This window comes from Frieseomelitta varia, unplaced genomic scaffold, assembly GCF_011392965.1.
Source record: "Frieseomelitta varia isolate USP_RPSP 00005682 unplaced genomic scaffold, Fvar_1.2 scaffold_338, whole genome shotgun sequence".
Lineage (NCBI taxonomy): Eukaryota > Metazoa > Arthropoda > Insecta > Hymenoptera > Apidae > Frieseomelitta > Frieseomelitta varia.
In genome coordinates this window covers 521,689-537,723 of record NW_025110077.1, presented here as the reverse complement: position 1 = coordinate 537,723, position 16,035 = coordinate 521,689, and the positions used below count along the sequence as shown (strand labels likewise).

Below are 16,035 nucleotides of genomic sequence, written 5' to 3'. Positions count from 1 at the left end.
TGTAACAAGAGAGCCACTGCTCTGCGAGTTTAGTCGTGCCACGCCCTGTAGTATCATGTTCTCCTGAAACAAAATACGAATTTTCAGCCGCAATCTATTCCTCTTTCACGAAATATTACAGCTTGAATGTTTTTCGTGTAACCTCTGTATCATGAGAACCACTGCTCTGCGAGTTTTGTCGGGCGACCTCCTGTAGTATCATGTTCTCCTGATACAAAATGCGAATTTTCAGCCAAAATTTCCCCCTCGTTCACGAAATATTACAGTTTGAACGTTATCCGAAAAACCTCTGTATCGTGAGAACCACTGCTATGCGAGTTTTGTCGTGCCACCTCCTGTAGTATCATGTTCGCCTGATACAAACTACGAATTTTCAGCCACAATTTCCCTCTCGTTCTCAAAATATTACAGCTTGAATGTTTTTTGTCTAACCTCTGTATCAAGAGAACCACTGCTCTGCGAGTTTTGTCGTGCCACCTCCTGTAGTATCATGTTCTCCTGATACAAAATACGAATTTTCAGCCAAAATTTCCCCCTTGTTCACGAAATATTACAGTTTGAACGTTATCCGAAAAACCTCTGTATCATGAGAACCACTGCTGTGCGGGTTTTGTCGTGCCACCATCTGTAGTATCACGTTCGCCTGATACAAAATACGAATTTCCAGCAACAATTTCCTACTCGGTCACGAAATATTACAGTTTGAACGTTTTTCGAGTAACCTCTGTAACAAGAGAGCCACTGCTCTGCGAGTTTAGTCGTGCCACGCCCTGTAGTATCATGTTCTCCTGAAACAAAATACGAATTTTCAGCCGCAATCTATTCCTCTTTCACGAAATATTACAGCTTGAATGTTTTTCGTGTAACCTCTGTATCATGAGAACCACTGCTCTGCGAGTTTTGTCGGGCCACCTCCTGTAGTATCATGTTCTCCTGATACAAAATACGAATTTTCAGCCACAATGTTCCCCTCGTTCACGAAATATTACAGCTTGAATGTTTTTCGTGTTACCTCTGTATCCTGAGAACCAGTGTACGGCGAGCTTTGTCATGCCACCTCCTATAATATCATGTTCTCTTGATAGAAAATACGAATTTTCAGATATTTCCCTCTCGTACACGAAATATTACAGCTTGAAAATTTTTTGAAAACCTCTGTATCATGAGAACCACTACATGGCGTGCATTGCCTTGCCACCTCCTAGAGTATTATGTTCTCCTAATATAAAATACGAATTTTCAATCAGAAATTCTCCCTCGTTCACGAAATATTACAGCTTGCAGGTTTTTTGAAAAACCTTTGTATCAGGAGAGCCACTGCACAGCGATCTTTGTCGTGCCACCTCTTCGAATATCATGTTCTCCTGATACAGGATTCGAATTTTCAGCCAGGAATTCCTTTCCAGAAAGTGTTCCTTGTCTATGCTAATATTAGTTGTTTTTTAATGTACTGATTCGTGCATTGTAGTGCTAAATTAGGGTACTGCGAAAGATGGTTGTTTTGTTATGAGAATGGTGTCATAAATGTATTATATTGATTTGCAATTAAAAATTTATTCGTTTTACTTTGGTAGTCGTAACGGCGAAATGTAAAAATTAATCGTTTTTGTTATCGTTATCGCTCATTGTTGTGTTCTTGATTGATTGATAGTTTTAGTCGATGCTATGCCTACTTTCTTGATCGCTAGCGCTAGGCGCAGTATCGAATTCACTGCTTGATTATAGTAGGAAAATTAACAAACCGAGAAAGTGGGCCTCATGCTTGACTTGGAAATAGAATAAAGTGTAGAGATCGATTATTGGTGAAATCGATGCAGCCGTGGGGACACCGTTTGCAATCAAGAAAATAGTGGCAATGGCTCGCGGACTAGTAATTAAATATCTCTAGTTTTAATTTATTTAATTTATTTAAGATGGCGTTTCTATGTCCATAATATAATTCAACTTTCATTTATAAAAAAAAAGTTAGTCAAAAGGATTAAAATACTTGATTTTAGAATTCTTCCTATATTATCATTCTCAGCTTCCTTCCTATTTTTATCCAATGTAAGTGTATGAACCTATATCTATATAATCTGCAAATAAAGATTCATTAATTAATACTTAATAAGTATAAGGATTTGCTTGAATAATGTTTACTTTCTTAAAAATTACATATGGAATTTGTTTCGAGTTTCACGTATCTATTCTATTCTTAGTTAATGCTTTCACAATATACAAATTCGTATAGGTAGCGCGTCGGTTGAACGTGACGTTAAGTTTTTGATCGTTTGATTGTGGATTATTTTTCCTTGCTAAGAAATATTTGTTAATAGTATCAAAAATATAAGGGAAAATGTCGTCGAGTGATATAAATATGTTAGTCGACATGGGTTTCAGCATATCTAAAGCGTAAGTTTATTAATTAATTCTCTAATTAGTTTTAATTTTATTATAACCTTTATTATCTCAATGTATATTTTGTTGTAGAGAGAAAGCTTTAGAAATTACGGGAAACAAAGGAGTTGTTCCGGCAATGGAATGGTACGAGAAAGGCTGTGCCATCATTCTCATCGTCCGATGACGAACCTTAATTTTTATTTTAGGCTCTTGGCTCATTCAAATGATGCTGAACCATCACCTGAACCACCAACTACTGAAAGTGCACCGATGTCTAATCCTGTAACATCAGACCAACAAGACACTGCTGATGCTAGTGGTCAGGTTTCCACTACTGAAGTTGCTAAATCTATGAAATGTGATATGTAAATATTTATTAATGTTCTACACAGGTTAATATATCAACAGAGTATTTATGTTTATTTTATATTCGATAGCTGTGGAAAATTGTTTAAATCTAATTTAGAAGTTGAATTCCATGCAACAAAATCTGGGCACGATAGATTCTCTGAAAGCACAGAAGAGAAAAAGCCTCTTACAGAGGAGGAGAAGAAAGAACAATTACGGATATTAACAGAAAAATTAAAACAAAAAAACAAAGAACGAGAAGAGCAGGAAAAAAAAGATGCACAAGAAAGAGAAAAAAATAGAATAAAATCGGGAAAAGAAATGGCTCAAGCTAGAAGAAAGTAAGTTATATTTTTTTTCATATATAGTATATATACTTACCTGAAATAATGTATATACACGAAAGAAGAAAAAAATATCATATAAAGTTTGTCAGGATGCCTTGTTTCAAAGTTATAACAAATATTGTATGTATGAAATAAGTAGCTTATTCTAGCACAAGAACAACATTTTGAAATGAAGTTTTAAAAATATTTGACAATTATCTTTTCTCATATCATATTTTATTATAACCAATTATTAAAGACACAGAATTGCGACATTAAATAAATATAATGGATCGTTTGTACTCTATTGAAAAATACATAGCTATCTATTTCATACAATATTTATTTATAACTCTGTAATAAGGTGGTTCCTTATAATGTATGTATTTTATTTGTTTATTTGTACATGTGTATATATTTGTAATATTTATGTATTTATTTGTCATGTGTATACATCACTTATAGATTAGAGGAGCTAAAAATGAAAAAGTTGTTAGATGAAAGGAAACGTGAAAAAGAGGAAGAAAAATTAGCACGGCAAAAGGTTAAAGAACAAATTGAAGCAGATAAAGCTGCCAGGCGTGCCAAAGCTGATGCTGAAAAAGCATTAGCAGCATCTCCTTCTACACCATCATCCTCTACTAGTACTTATCGAAAAGAATATAATGACACAAAATTACAAGTAATAACTTGCATATTTATAAATATATATTTTTAATTTTAATATTTAAATGTCATTATATTTAATGAAAATAATAATATTTTAGATTAGGCTTACTAATGGACAAACATTAACACAAAGCTTTGGAAGTAAAGAAAAGTTGTCTGCTGTAAGATTGTTTATAGAAATTAATAGGACAGATGCACCTGGCCCGTTTAGTTTAATGACAAATTTTCCAAAGAAAATTTTCATGGAAGAAGACTATGAAGCTCCACTTAATGCTTTAGGTATATTAATAATTTATAATGTGTGGTGTTGTACTTTTTAATTTAAAAATAAAGATACAATGTATTTTAATGTTAATTATTATGATTATTCTTCTAGGCCTAACACCATCTGCAGTTTTAATTGTTCAGAAGAAGGTGGAATAACCATATTAAGTATAAGATACTATTTGCCGCACAGTCAACAATATGATTTTTCAGCTATTGTAAAATATTTTACAGATTGTTTACAAAAAACCAGCATTTTGTCATCTTCTATTCCTAAAACATTCTCTATTTATAATTAACAAAGATAAAAAATATATACATTTGGAAATATGATTGTTTTAAATCTTTAATTCCTTTAGAGATACAAAATATATATTGGAATATATCGATTTGTATACTGTATTATATATTTGTATATAATTTTCCATACACCTTATATTGCTTAATTTATACTATAATTATACTTGTACTACATTATATCGTGGTACTATACTAGGATATGTTACGAGTTCAGAGGCGTCACAGTTCGTAGGATATTCGGAAATTCCATCGCAGTCCATCAATTGTAACATCTTATTAAAACATATTCGTATTTCCAATATATATGATTCTCCAGTATTCTAAAATAATTTTTTATGTTAAATTCAACTGTAAAATGTTATACAATATTGTACAATACATAAATAAGTTCCTACCTTGTTTTTTCTGCAGATTACAACGCCTCGTTTACCTAATACTTTTCTGATAGCATTCAAAATAGCGTTTGTGCCATATTTTTGCCCAGGTACGATATTGACTTTTGCTAACACATTCTTCATATCATACTTTGCCAGTAAATTCAAACCTTCAGCGAAATATTTGACCTCGCTGTTTAATTGCTTCAGAACCACCGCACAAGTACCATGTTTTTTCCATTCGTGTTCCCAAAGAGAATACGATGTCCTTCCATATTCTACATCTATCCACTTTTCTTGTAATTCTCCTTTTAATGACTTCAAAGCATCTGGCTTAAATGGCATTGATTTATTACAAAATTGTGGACCCACTTTATGATATTGAGAAGGCCAAATGCCATGGATTGTCCACTCATCATGTTCTTTTGGTAACGAACATGTGTGCGATGGTGAACTTGCCTTCCATGTATAACAAACAGTTTGAGGCCATCTTTGAGTAAAAATTAAAACATCGAAATTGTTTGATCCCCTGTAGCCTTCATCACTATGAAAACAATCTTTTATTTACAAAGAATGCTCAGAAATATATTATATTATAAATAAATGATTAAATATAAAAAAGGAGTATGCTTGACAAATAATATTCTTTACTCACCTACTTGCTTTAGCAATAAAAATTAAACATAAAATATTAATGATTATTTTGCAATTAGACATATTAACGATATTAGTTCTTAGTAAACAAAGGAAATCTAAAAGGAATTCAGTAATTACAAATTGACACAAATCTCTCTGATGTAAGTGCCTTTTATAAATGTTACCCTACCATTTCTACTTAAGTAACAGTTACTTAGATATCTAAACGTTTTAGTAGAAATAAAGTACTTGAACATTTATCAAGTATTTTGATATCAGTAATTACTTTTCATTTGTGCTTTTATCATAGACAAGATACGTATATGATAATGAAATAAGACATAATATTTAACTTAATAACATGTACATATAGATATAGATAAAACGTAACAAATATTTAACTTTTACTATATCATACTTCTTATGTCAATATAATATTTGCCTTATAATAGTTGCCTTTATTTTTCTTTTTTTTTAATGATTTACTATAATTTAATTTATTTACTATCTAATCAATATAAAGATGGTTTCTTAGTTTCTAAGAATCTCAATAGAGAAATGGTTAGAATTTACAAAGTTTAATGAGTCTAATACTTATTCCATTTACAATTTCTTTTTAGAGGTTATTGTCCTATTAGAAGTCACATGGTAAATGATTCTATGTAGTTCACTATGTATCTCTTTCTTGCTTTGCTCTATCGTCTTTCCTTCTTTACATTTTTGAGGAGAACATTTTAAATCTAGATAAATTATAAGAATTAAAAATTAAAATTTTACATTTAGATAAAATTTTTGTATCAGATAGCAATCAATGGATAAAAATGATTTTTTCCTTTCTTGGTATTTCTCTTCAAATTTACTCGTTTATTCATAACAAAATATAAAATTTTTTTATACTCATATAACATTAATTGCATGTTTTTTGATAGATGAAACTTAATACTAGAATATTTTAACATTTATAACGCGTTATTGCCATTACATAGTATTATTATTATTACATTACGATATACATATCTCTGTCGTTTAATTCGACAAGTGAATAATGCTGATACCAATGACTAAATTTAAATATTCTTAGTCAGTGGTGATATTAGAAACAGATCGCTGTTTATTGTTTGATATTCTAACTAAAAGTGTGTTAAAGTAAAAATCATTATTAATATTATTTATTAATTGCAATTGAGAGTTTGTAAATTGCAATTTAATTCAAATCTAATCGAAGCATTAAAATCCATTTATGCTATCGATAATTCGTACATGAGTTAAGCAGAAGATATCGAAGTATGTACATATTGATACTGTTTCATTATTGCTTTATTCGTGTGTGTAATTTTAATCATAATGAATATTGATCATTGTAACAAAAGAGAAGTTAAGCATTCATCATATATTTTTCATTTTCAACCGAAGTTATGATAGCCATTGCATTTTTGTAAAAGGAATCGTGCAAAAAGGAGACAAAAAAAAGGAGATGCAGCATCCATTCAATTTGAATCAACTTGTAAAACAGAGATATAGTTCCTTCTATAAAACCAATTGCTGAACCAAAATTTTGTATTTAATTTTCACTGTCCAACAGCCGGATAAGAACCGAACGAATTCTTTAAAAATTCATTGCTAATCAAGCACGAGACTCGTGTACGTCTCGTTAGCATGGTTACAGAGTTAATTTTTTTTAAATAACGGTGCAGTCGAGCAAAGTGCATTCGTTCATCGGCTTTGTATATTCGTATATTAATGATAAAGCATTACCAATGCTTCGATGGTGCATTCGACTTGTGCACGACTCGTAGTAATACAAATGGACTTTAATCTGGAAGAAGAGTGTATTTTTCGACTTCCAAAAGATTCAAAGTTGAACATTTCTTTTATTTATGAAATCACTGACATTTATAAAATCTTACAAAGTTGTTATTGTCCAAACTACAATTTTAATATGGAATAAAACAACACCGAAAACAACGATTATTTTACTTTTAATAAAAAAATAACAGTTGGTAAAAAATAATTTTGGTGGAGAACAAATATGAGAGAAAGATTTTTAACTTTAAATTGATGTCAAATTGATGAAAGAAATATTTGCAATATCATTTTTATATTAGAATTTAATTTTTAATAATTTTGTATCATTTTACAGCATTATTTTTATGTAGAAACAATAATAAAATTTTTAATTTAATTAAAACCTAAATTTTAACTCTTTTTAATGTAACAAATTCCAACAAGAAATCTGCAGAAAGTATTTCTTATTTTCATTTTTATTTTATACGAAAAATTCGTGGAATTCTGTGAATTAATTTTCGAAAAAAAGGTATATTTTGAGAAAGGCTTTTCTTCGAAATAACGCTTCAATTTTTTATAATACAGCTTAAATAACAATGTTAGAATTGTGCAACATATTTTTTTTAAACTCGATATGAATATGAATCAGAGAATTATGCAATATGTACTTTAATATCTTAAAGTATAATAACAGTGTATAACAGTCTCAGTTGTTATGTATTTATCACTATTTATTATTATTTATGATTACTGATCCCCTAACTTATGATTTTCCTGAATACCATATATGATTTCTCTGGAATATTTTATTAATCGACTTTATAATATCGCTTTTAGTATGTATTGCAAAATGTATCCGATAATGTATGAATTGTAAACAAAATGTTGTAATTATACTATTTAAAAATTAGTGGATAATTTTGCACCTTTGGATCTATAGAGATTTGTTAGAAAAAGCATTTTCAAATTCTTTTTATTGCATGGTATTCTATCTTGTCGCAAAGATGAAAACTTTCAACAGATCCATGAGTCGCAAATGACTTACCTTCTCGCAAAATGATGTTTAATTTTCGTTTAATATTCCTTATCATTGATTTTATTTGTAATATTGTAATAACATCTTAGAAATAGTAATAATACATTCAGATTTGATATAATATACTATTGGTAAAATATTACATAATACACCATTGATAAAATTGATGAGAATTATTCCTTGGCATGCGAAATATCGACAAATGGCAAGAATTAATGGAAGACCATAATACCTTTATTAAAAAAATTCTACGATAAACAGTAGTGATTTCCAATAACAGTGATTACATCAACAGTTCAATCACAGTAGTGATATAAACAGTAGTGATTTGCAATAACAGTGATTACATCAACAGTTCAAGTTCAGTGATTTAGTGATTGCTACATCAAACCCTTACTCGGCATGAGGAGCACAGCGTCCTTGTGTCCATTGTCGTAAAGAAAATGGTACATGCTTTTAAACATTAATATGCCAAGTATATGTATTATGAAAAATATATAAAATAAAATATGTATTTAAACGGCGTATTTAATAAATTCCTATCGACATCTTTATCTTTTTTCTATAAACATACATGTGCATAAACATGTACCTAGTTACGACATAGAGAGTTAGCCAAAGTTGCTTTATTATCAACATGTGTGCACGCATCATTGTAGATAATATCACAAGCCATATTTTTTCACTTGCTAATTATTCACTTTATTAGTCGCATTTTTTTGTCATCGGCTTTGCCTAACCGGACATGCCTGATTTATTTTATACCTGACTTTGACATTTAAAGCTAGTTTAAAAATTCAAATGATATATATATTTATAGTTTAAAAATTCAAATTATATATATATATATATATATATATATATATCAGTTTAACAATTAAAAAAATTTCAATACGATTTTCGAAGAGTCTCACAATCAGACGAATTATTTAGCTTTGGGACTTTTTGTCTTTGTAACGCGTAGGATATTATGTAACAAAAAAAAATTTGACCTTTATAATTATGTTTAAGTTCAATTACGGTCATATTTTTTAACAGATCTGCATCAGTCCACAAGTGTCAAATCATTTATCGTGATAACAAATAATTTTTAAACTTGTAATACTAACACTCTCCAACACTTTAAATTTTTTAAATTTTATTTCATACTTATACCCATATATGTCTAATATACATATTAGATAGAAAGGACAAAATATAAATTATTTATTTAAAAATTAAAAATAAAAATTTACTCATGTTCAAGTTCAAGGTTTTATTAAATTAAGACTTTATAATAAATTTATCATATATCCCCTTTATAAAATAAGACTAGGTTTTATCTATCGATGTTAAAATGATTTTTTATTATCCTTCCAATGAGAGTAAGTGTTTGAAACATTTTGTTCGGTGTAAGTCGTTGTCTAAGCAAATAATAAAAGAGAATCCGTAAACAGATAAGGATAATTATTAAGGCGACAACGTCAACCCAAAAAGTCACATGTTCCATCTCTAAAATAAGAATTAAAACATTATATTTGAAGGAATAATATATTTCAAGATTTTCTAAATACTTTTAAGAGGCTTACGCATCATTAATAAAATCTCACGAGGTGATCTAAATGGGCAGTACATTTCTTCAGTTGGGCAATATAACATTTCTCTATTATAACCGTATAAACTAGTTGTAAGACCTTCTAAACCATATCGAAGATAGCTTGAATACATTATTAATTTGCGATAGAGAGGCAAATTTATTTTTTCACCCATTCCTTGTATAGCGAACAACATTATTGGGACAGTAAGCGCAGGGCCAGCAAATGTACCATTCTAAAAAATATACTATCATCAGAGATATACTTTTTAGTATACTATAATAGCATCTCCAAGTATTTCTCAATTAATTTATTAGTAATATAGGATTATCATTATCAATAAAACATACCACAATGTTCAATGTGCTGGCTAAAGTTAACCCTATACTTTCTGCGATAAACCCACATATTAAGCAAACACTAAAGAACCTTGCACATCTGAATAACTCCAGAGGCTGATCTGTGATCACATATACTATCGATAAATAGATTAACGATAGTAGTATCTGTAATGGTGAGTCATTAATTATAATTATGATTTTGTTCTCCTCCCAATTGATTCAAATTATATTGTATAATCATTAATGCAATCGATTACTTTCTTACTTGTAAGGGTATATTGATTATTGTAAATGCATAATAATACGGACTCAAGTCGTACCACATGTTGAAATATTCACGCTTAATCAGTTGTATTTCCAAAGGAACTGTAATTTTAAAATTAGCTGAAAAAGTATGATCGAACTCGAAGAAAACGGTAATGAATTTTTGTAAAAAGGATAATCGATTTCAATTGAAAATATAATCGAACATTGGTCCGAATTCTTCCATATTTTACAATTCTCAATAACTTATTAGTTATTCGTATTAATTAGGAATTCTCAATAACTTATTAGTTATTCGTATTAATTAGGAAGTAATTATTCATTAGCCACTTTTTTAAATGAATAAGTGTATGTCACAGATTATTGATTCGTTTTGTATAAATATTGTTTTCTTACAGTTCAATAATATTGGTAACATAGGTATGTAGAGGAAAAATATCAAACAGGCGAAGCAAAAACCAAAATTGAATAAAGCTTTCGATCCGTCACGGCCAACGTTCAAAAATAAACCACCAATGACGAAGCCAAGGCATATATGTAAAATTATTTTTAAGTATACATAATTCTGAAAAAACAAATTAAATATTCGTTACGTATTTCTTCTTTTTAATTAAAACTGATTATTCATTATTTTATACCTTATTTCTACGAAATTGTAACAACATTCTCCTGCATAGAATAACAAATTGTTCGAACCGGGACACATTCCATATCTTTTGCATTCCATTCTTTGCATCGAATTGAAATTTAAAGCTTGTTTGCTGAGGAACAGAAATGATAGGAAATTCCATATCTACAACATTTACCATTCGATCTACCCAGCCTGGGCCATATTCACCCGTAGATATCTCTATCACTGTAACAATTTAAATTTCGCGCGACACGTAAATTCATTTACACAATTAATACACTGCGGATTTTTTTTGTACCTATGTGAAATTTGAAAATTCAATAATGAACAGAATGCATACAATGTATAACGTATAATTTGATATATAATATATCGAAAGTAAAGTACTTGTTATGATATTTCGTAGCAGAAATAAATTTCTGTTTAGATCTCATTTTTTGAACTATGTTCATAAAAATATAAAATTGCATGAAGATTCACAGTTAAAGTTAATTAGCTTTTCATTTACCAAAATCAGCAGGATTGTAGTGCTTCGGACATTCGATACCAATTCGTTGAAAAAATGGTATCATATTATGCACGGTATTTCTATAGATACAATGGCCACCGGCTATAACATAAACATGATCGAATTTTGCGAAAATACTTGAATTTGGAGTATGAATAGAGCAGACTATCGTTCTTCCCAATTGCGTCAAAGATTTTAAAAGTTCCATACATTGTGCAGCCGATGTTTCATCTAGTCCTCTATAATTAGAAATGGAATAAATAGATTACAAACTAGTTTTTGAACTAGGTAATTAGAATCTTTTTCTGCGAAGGAAATTACTCACGTAGTTGGTTCATCGAGGAATATTACCGGAGGATTACTCACGAGTTCCAAAGCGATCAAAACTCTTTTTTTTTCGCCACCTGACAAATGTTCGGTAATCGTGTCTTTCGCGTGATACAATCGCAAAGTATTTAGAATTTCTTTTATCTGAAATGTTCATAAAATGTTCTGCAATGAACACCAGCGGATCAATATGTCAGTCATGTATAGGTTTCAACGAATTTTCGAGAAACTAGTAACACCATATAAAAATGCTCGTCTCAGGTTTATGTTGTTATGTACGCGACGGGAATATAAAAAATGGTGCGCCATGCAATACGAATAGGTATTCCAAGAACACAATTTAAGATTGCGTACAACAAACGTATTCTTAACCAAAAAGATTTCTCCTGATATTTCTTACGCATGTACACACTTTACAAAAAAAATATATCTTTTTTTCTCTCAAATTGTACCGTTTAAGACGTAAGATGCTTACAGCGATCAATTTTGCTTTGTTGGAGATTTTGCCAAGCTTCAAATCTACAGCAAATTCCATTGCCTCTTGTACTGTAAGGCGTGGTTGAAGGAGATCTTGTTGCATAATATAACTCGACATTTTTTTTAAATATTTCTCATTTCCTATTTGTCCGTTAATGCTTATCTGTCCCGTGATCGTGCCCTCCACTCTGAGAACATAAACGATCCGATTTTGAAAAATGAAAACAGAATTTTTAGTCGTAAATCTATGAATACAAGTAGCTGCGTTATCGATCAAGTTGATGACATTAAAATTCGTTAGGATCCGACTTAACGAAACTCTTTGTAGACCATGACATCAGTGATTTTTAACGTTTTTGATTTCTAAATAGAATACATAATTTATTAATTTCATTAGTCCATTATCCATAGCCCATTTATTAATTTCATACTAGTTGTATTTTGCTCTAGTTGTATATGAAACTACGTATTAATTATACATGTAATATTACTTGTATCCGGCAAGAATATTTAATAAAGTGGATTTTCCAGCGCCTGAAGGACCTAATATGGCGGTTAATTGTCCAGACTTGAATTGTCCAGAAATTCCTTTTAATATTACTTTTCCGGCTGTAACATATGAATAGAATATTATTTTGTTACTTCATGGTGTTAGAAGATAAAAGCGTCGAGAAATATATAGTAGATGAAAATTTTCATCTGTGTCATTGGGAAATGATAATAATGTAGTAGATAATGATAAATAAAAAGAGGTGATAATTATACATGTAAGTAAAAGAGCTTAAGAAAAAATACACTGCTCAAAAAAATTAGGGGATATTTCAAAATGAATATGAAGCGATAAAAAGAAGCATTTGATTTTTTTTTATTATACAAGAACAACTTTCTTTCACTTATCGTTTGCTTTTCTGATGTTTTTGTTCAATAAAAAAAAAATCAAATGTTTCTTTTTTTTATCGCTTCATATTCATTTTGAAATATCCCCTACTTTTTAGCAGCAGTATATAAGCAGTGTATAACACAACACAAACTTGTTTTTATTATGAAAAATTGAATTTTGCTCCTTGAATAATTTGAATTTTACTGAAGTAACACGAGGTTAGACATTTACATAAGTTAACCCGGGATTACCCACCTGGGGGTCTTTTAGCGACTAGACCCTCACGTGGATAATCCCGGGTTAAATAAGTAACATGTTGAATTAATTATTCCGTCATCAGAACTGATATTCAGTTTTTTTTTAATGAACTAACTCATCACAATCTATAATAATATTATTTTTTAATATTATAATTTCATTATCGAATCAATGAATTACGAACGTTAATTATTTTTAATAATTATATCAACATTTATCGTTCGTAATATTTATTATTAAGTTATTATTTATTATATTTATATATATTTATTATTAAATTATTAAGTTTTATTATTAAGACTTTATTCTAGTTCTTATGGTACATAATACTATACTTCGCTTAAAAAGCTGGTCTTTTTAACCACGTTCAATGCGAATATATTTTTCCGTATTTGGAAACGTCTAATTGTTACTTCGAATGAAATAAAAGCACAAAATGCTTTATTACATATAACAGCACATGAACTTTGTTATGTAGTTTTTTTAAAAAAAATAACACGTTACCATTTGCACATATTAAACATGTAACATGTCGAGTTAATTATTTTGTAATCGATCTTAATTCAAATAATGGAAGAGTATATGAACTATTCATTTTTTTCAATGACTCATGATAATCTACTACTTCTTAATATATTACAACTTCGTTATCGAATCAATGAATTATTTTTTTTTGTAACATAATGTTACATGTCAAAGATAATTATTATAAATTTATATATAAAATAATTACGTTATTTGTGCTGATAACATTTATTGTTCGTAATTTTCATAAGTTATTTATTACAATAACGATAATAAAAATTATTTCAAACTATTCTAAACATGCTTCGCTTTTGGTCTCTTTTCGATCACGTACAAAACAAATGTATATTTTTCGTATTTGAAAGCGTCTAATTGTTATTTTAAATGAAATAAAACAAGCGCAAAATACTTTATTGTATATAACATGTTATAACTGTTTCTAAAAAAAAATTATGAGACAGCCAGAATTATAGCGCCAAACGATTCGTAGCAAAACTAAAGTTTTAAATTCGAATTTTGTATGATCTCTTTAAATTCGTATTAATTTTGTATTAGCTCAATAATTTCGCAAGAAATTCTCTCTCGAATTGTTTTTTATTAATTATTATTATTATCATTAAATGAATTTCTCAATTTTTAGTTCAATTGATTTTTCTTATCGAGACATATTAAAATTGTACGTAATGTCGTATGTACGTATTATACAGATTTTACAAAACGGAATTACAAATAAAATGATGAACATTAAAACTTTTTATATCGTTTCAACGCTTTAATATTGGAAAACCAAATTCGAAAGTAGCTTACGCAATCTAGTCAAATAAATGAAGTGTATCCTTTAATTTAATAGGAAAATGCAATTTTTCGACAAACGCAATTAAAATTATAAATAGTTATGTATTTATTTCAATTATTTTTATTGCACTAGAACATACAAAAAAAAATTTATCACTTAAACCATAGAATTAAATTTTAATACTTCCGGCAAAGAAATGTTTAATATTATCATACCTTTTCCAGATATCGCATATGTCAAATCATTAAATTCGATATCAATAGGAGCCATTTTTTTTAAATGCAAGGATAATACCGTGGTACCTTGCATTTCATCCTTATTTTGTTTCGCCTTGAATTCCGATTTTGCAGACATGGTTGATCCGTAGTTTCCACAAATCCGCTTTATTCAAATCATTATTTGAAATGCTTTTCACTCTTTTGATAATTTGAAATTCCCTAGTGATATCATAAAGACATTTTTAAATAATTCGTTTAAAAATTTAATTACGTTTTGCGTAAGTAAATGATAATGAACAACATCTTGAAAACGATTTTTCATGCGAAAACATTTTTACGGATAAACAAATTACATAAACACGAAATTAACAAATCCAGGAATAAAATAAATAAAAAAAAGTCGAGTATAAATATAATTAAAAACAATATTTGGGTCTATTGAAAACGAGTTACTGCGAACGTGCGACTTTTAAAATTGAGGAAGAACGATACAAACACAGCAACAGTCTGTTCAAAAGGAAGTCACTGAATAAAAATGAAAAAACTCATAAGAACACTAAAAAGCTCAGTACACGGCAAACCGCGGTAAAAGACTGACGTTGACATAGCTTTGCTGGACTCCCTATTCTCAACGGCATTACATATACATACATGAATGTATTGACTACCATCATGACGATGTTATATTTCATTGCATTCATATTCTATGAAGTAACTGGCAATCAAAATTCGTATGTATTCAAATAATGATAAGCGTAGCTGTTCTGAAACTTCAATTATTAAAGGCAATGTACAGTGTAACAAAAAAATGAGAATCATATGCAGTGTTTGTATGTATGTACATACGTACTGCATGAACATGATACTGTAATCAAGATAAAAAAGAAAGACATACTGATTTAACAGATGCATTACAGGAAACAGCAAATCAATTAAAACTTCTCATAAATTATCTATAATTAATTATGTTTAACGATAGAAGATCCCCTAAAAACAACAATGTTTTCTCGGTATTATCCATTTTACATGCATTGTTTCTATGGGTATACATTTATATCTTCAACAATTATATTCTTCCCATAATCTTATTTTCACTAGAAGAGCATAAAACATATTTAA

General features: G+C 29.2%; 3 protein-coding genes across 6 annotated transcripts; 1 reads left to right on the top strand and 2 right to left on the bottom strand.

The window, feature by feature from the left end:
• The first annotated feature begins 2,230 nt into the window (after positions 1 to 2,230).
• On the top strand, positions 2,231 to 4,316 carry LOC122530325 (UBX domain-containing protein 1). The gene is made up of 7 exons (XM_043657165.1): positions 2,231 to 2,391; positions 2,470 to 2,523; positions 2,586 to 2,744; positions 2,817 to 3,068; positions 3,519 to 3,735; positions 3,821 to 4,001; positions 4,099 to 4,316. The coding sequence occupies exons 1-7, from the start codon at positions 2,336 to 2,338 to the stop codon at positions 4,143 to 4,145; spliced, it is 966 nt and encodes a 321-aa protein (XP_043513100.1). The 5' UTR covers positions 2,231 to 2,335; the 3' UTR covers positions 4,146 to 4,316.
• LOC122530326 (ribonuclease Oy) lies at positions 4,317 to 5,920 on the bottom strand. 2 transcript variants are annotated; one of them, XM_043657167.1, is made up of 4 exons: positions 5,904 to 5,920; positions 5,316 to 5,412; positions 4,682 to 5,204; positions 4,317 to 4,606 (listed from the first exon to the last, which is right to left on the bottom strand). In XM_043657167.1, the coding sequence occupies exons 2-4, from the start codon at positions 5,375 to 5,377 to the stop codon at positions 4,445 to 4,447; spliced, it is 747 nt and encodes a 248-aa protein (XP_043513102.1). In that variant the 5' UTR covers positions 5,378 to 5,412; positions 5,904 to 5,920; the 3' UTR covers positions 4,317 to 4,444. The 2 variants fall into 2 exon arrangements, with proteins under 2 accessions (XP_043513102.1, XP_043513101.1); XM_043657166.1 differs by lacking the exon at positions 5,904 to 5,920 and adding an exon at positions 5,487 to 5,660.
• Positions 5,921 to 9,352: 3,432 nt separating this feature from the next.
• LOC122530324 (ATP-binding cassette sub-family G member 1-like) lies at positions 9,353 to 15,533 on the bottom strand. Of its 3 annotated transcripts, none has more exons than XM_043657164.1 (12): positions 15,438 to 15,533; positions 14,914 to 15,135; positions 12,731 to 12,848; positions 12,238 to 12,427; positions 11,761 to 11,906; positions 11,436 to 11,674; positions 10,935 to 11,152; positions 10,693 to 10,861; positions 10,298 to 10,398; positions 10,042 to 10,197; positions 9,686 to 9,926; positions 9,353 to 9,608 (listed from the first exon to the last, which is right to left on the bottom strand). In XM_043657164.1, exons 2-12 carry the CDS (start codon positions 15,050 to 15,052, stop codon positions 9,436 to 9,438), a joined length of 1,890 nt encoding a protein of 629 aa, XP_043513099.1. In that variant the 5' UTR covers positions 15,053 to 15,135; positions 15,438 to 15,533; the 3' UTR covers positions 9,353 to 9,435. The 3 variants fall into 3 exon arrangements, with proteins under 3 accessions (XP_043513099.1, XP_043513097.1, XP_043513096.1); XM_043657162.1 differs by having other exon boundaries at positions 15,381 to 15,527; XM_043657161.1 differs by having other exon boundaries at positions 15,413 to 15,525.
• Positions 15,534 to 16,035: the final 502 nt, after the last annotated feature.